The following is a 2008-nucleotide window of genomic DNA, read 5'->3' as shown; positions in this document are numbered from 1 at the left end:
GTTTCAAATTTGATCCTATCCTTGCACCTAAATATACAAACAAATGTTTTTTGAAAATTCTCTTTTGTTTTCTTTCTTCCATTCATGCATTCTCTTTGAGTTTCTTGGTTTCTTGTCCTTCTCATTACATTTTGCTGTGCTGCTACTGCTGCCTTACACCTGTATAATACTTTTTTTCACACAAGCAAAATATTACTAATTTCAGGCAAACCCATTTAAAGAAAGGATCTGCAAGATATTCTCTACATCCACAGAGAAAAATGGCAGCATTTCATTTGAAGATTTTCTTGATATGTTTTCTGCTTTTAGTTATTCTGCTCCAATTCACGTGAAAGCTGAATATGCATTCCGAATCTTAGGTAAGAGTGTAGCTCCGAGTCACCTACTGATAATACATATAGAAAATAAAGAAAATATAACTAAATGCAAAAACATCTTGGTTGCAGCCTCAAAATTGTTTGAAGTGCAAAGGATAATTTTGACTGACAAAGAGTAAGATGGTAAACATTGTGTACATGGAATTTAGCAAGGCCATTGACAAGGCCAAAGCCTCAGGATAAAATGATATACTATTAGCAAGGAGATGAGGAGGAAATTATTTTGTCAGAGAGTGGTGAATCTGGAATTCTTTGCCACAGACGGTTGTGGAGGTCAAGTCAATGGACATTTTTTTAGGCGTAGATTGACAGATCCGTGATTTATAAGGGTGTCGGGGGTTATGGGGAGAAGGCGGGACAAAGCAGTTGAGAGGGAAAGATAAATCAGACATGATCGAATGGCAGAGTAGACTTGATGGACCGAACTCTCTGGGTGAAAATGTTTCTCCTCGTCTCAGTCCTGAATGGCCTACACCTTATTCTTAAACTGTAACCCCTGGCTCTGGACTTCCCCAACATCAGGAACATGTTTCCTGCATCTAGCTTGTCCAACCCCTTAAGAATTTTATATGTTTCTATAAGATTCCCTCCCATTCTTCTAAATTCTACTGAATATGCCAATCTAATAAATCATTGTTAGCCACAGGTGAAAAGTATTGGAAGACTGTAAGGTGGCAAAATGTTGTGTGTTTATTTAGGAAGGGTTGCAAGGGCAAGCTTATGGAATTACTGGCTGGTGAGCCCAACATCAGTGGTTGGAAAGTTACTGCCAGGGATTCTGAGAGACAGGATCACCTGCATTTGGGAAGCCAAGGACATTAGAGATAGTCAGCGTGGCTTTGTGTATGGCAAATCATATCTTACAAATTTCATTGGGTTTTTCGATAGGTGGTGGGTGCATGAAACGAGCTTCCAGAGGATGTAGTTGAGGCTTGTTGAGACCCTCGCAACATTTAAGAAACATTTAGACAGATACATACATTAGATAGGATAGGTTTAGAGAGAAGGTACACAAAAATGCTGGAGAAACTCAGCGGGTGCAGCAGCATCTATGGAGCGAAGGAAATGGGTGACGTTTCGGGCCGAAACCCTTCTTCAGGCTAGGTTTAGAGAGATATGGGCCAAATGCAAGCAGATGGGACTGGTATAGATCAGGCATGTTGGTCAATTTCGGCAAGTGGTCAATGGGACAAAGGGCCTGTTTCCGTACTCTATGAGAATGTAGTTGACAAGTAGGTTTGTGGATGCCACCAAAATTGGTGGCATAGTGGATAGTGAAGAATGTTATCTAAGATTACAACAGGATCCAGATCATCTAGGAAGGTGGATGCCGTCTAGGATGGCAGATAGAATTTAACTCATGTGATGTGTTGCATTTCAGAAAGTTAATCAGGTCTGGACACATAGTATACTGTAGGGTTCTGGAGAGTTTTGCAAAATAGAAACCTTGGGGTACAAGATCATAGTTCCTTGAAAGAGGTGACACAGGTGGACAGGGTGGTGAAGAAGGCATTTGGCATGCTTGCCCTCATCAGTCAGGGCACTGAATACAAGTGTTGGGACCTCCTGTTACAACGGTACAAGATGTTAATGAGACCTCACTTGGAGAACAGTTTGCTGTTCTGGGCGCC

At 41.1% G+C, this 2008-nt stretch overlaps 1 protein-coding gene across 1 annotated transcript in view; it reads left to right on the top strand.

Annotated features, from left to right (window-relative positions):
• The first annotated feature begins 209 nt into the window (after positions 1–209).
• The window catches only part of LOC129695855 (calcium and integrin-binding protein 1-like), a 19607-nt gene continuing 17808 nt past the window's right edge, over positions 210–2008 (top strand). The window contains exon 1 of the mRNA XM_055633242.1: positions 210–359. Within this exon, the coding sequence (XP_055489217.1) occupies positions 293–359 (67 nt within the window). The 5' untranslated portion in view covers positions 210–292. The remainder of the gene's footprint in view (positions 360–2008) is intronic.

This window comes from Leucoraja erinacea, chromosome 3 (genome assembly GCF_028641065.1).
Source record: "Leucoraja erinacea ecotype New England chromosome 3, Leri_hhj_1, whole genome shotgun sequence".
NCBI classification, from domain to species: Eukaryota; Metazoa; Chordata; class Chondrichthyes; order Rajiformes; family Rajidae; genus Leucoraja; species Leucoraja erinaceus.
The sequence above is the reverse complement of the archived record's forward strand: the minus strand, read 5'-3'. Positions and strand labels throughout refer to the sequence as shown.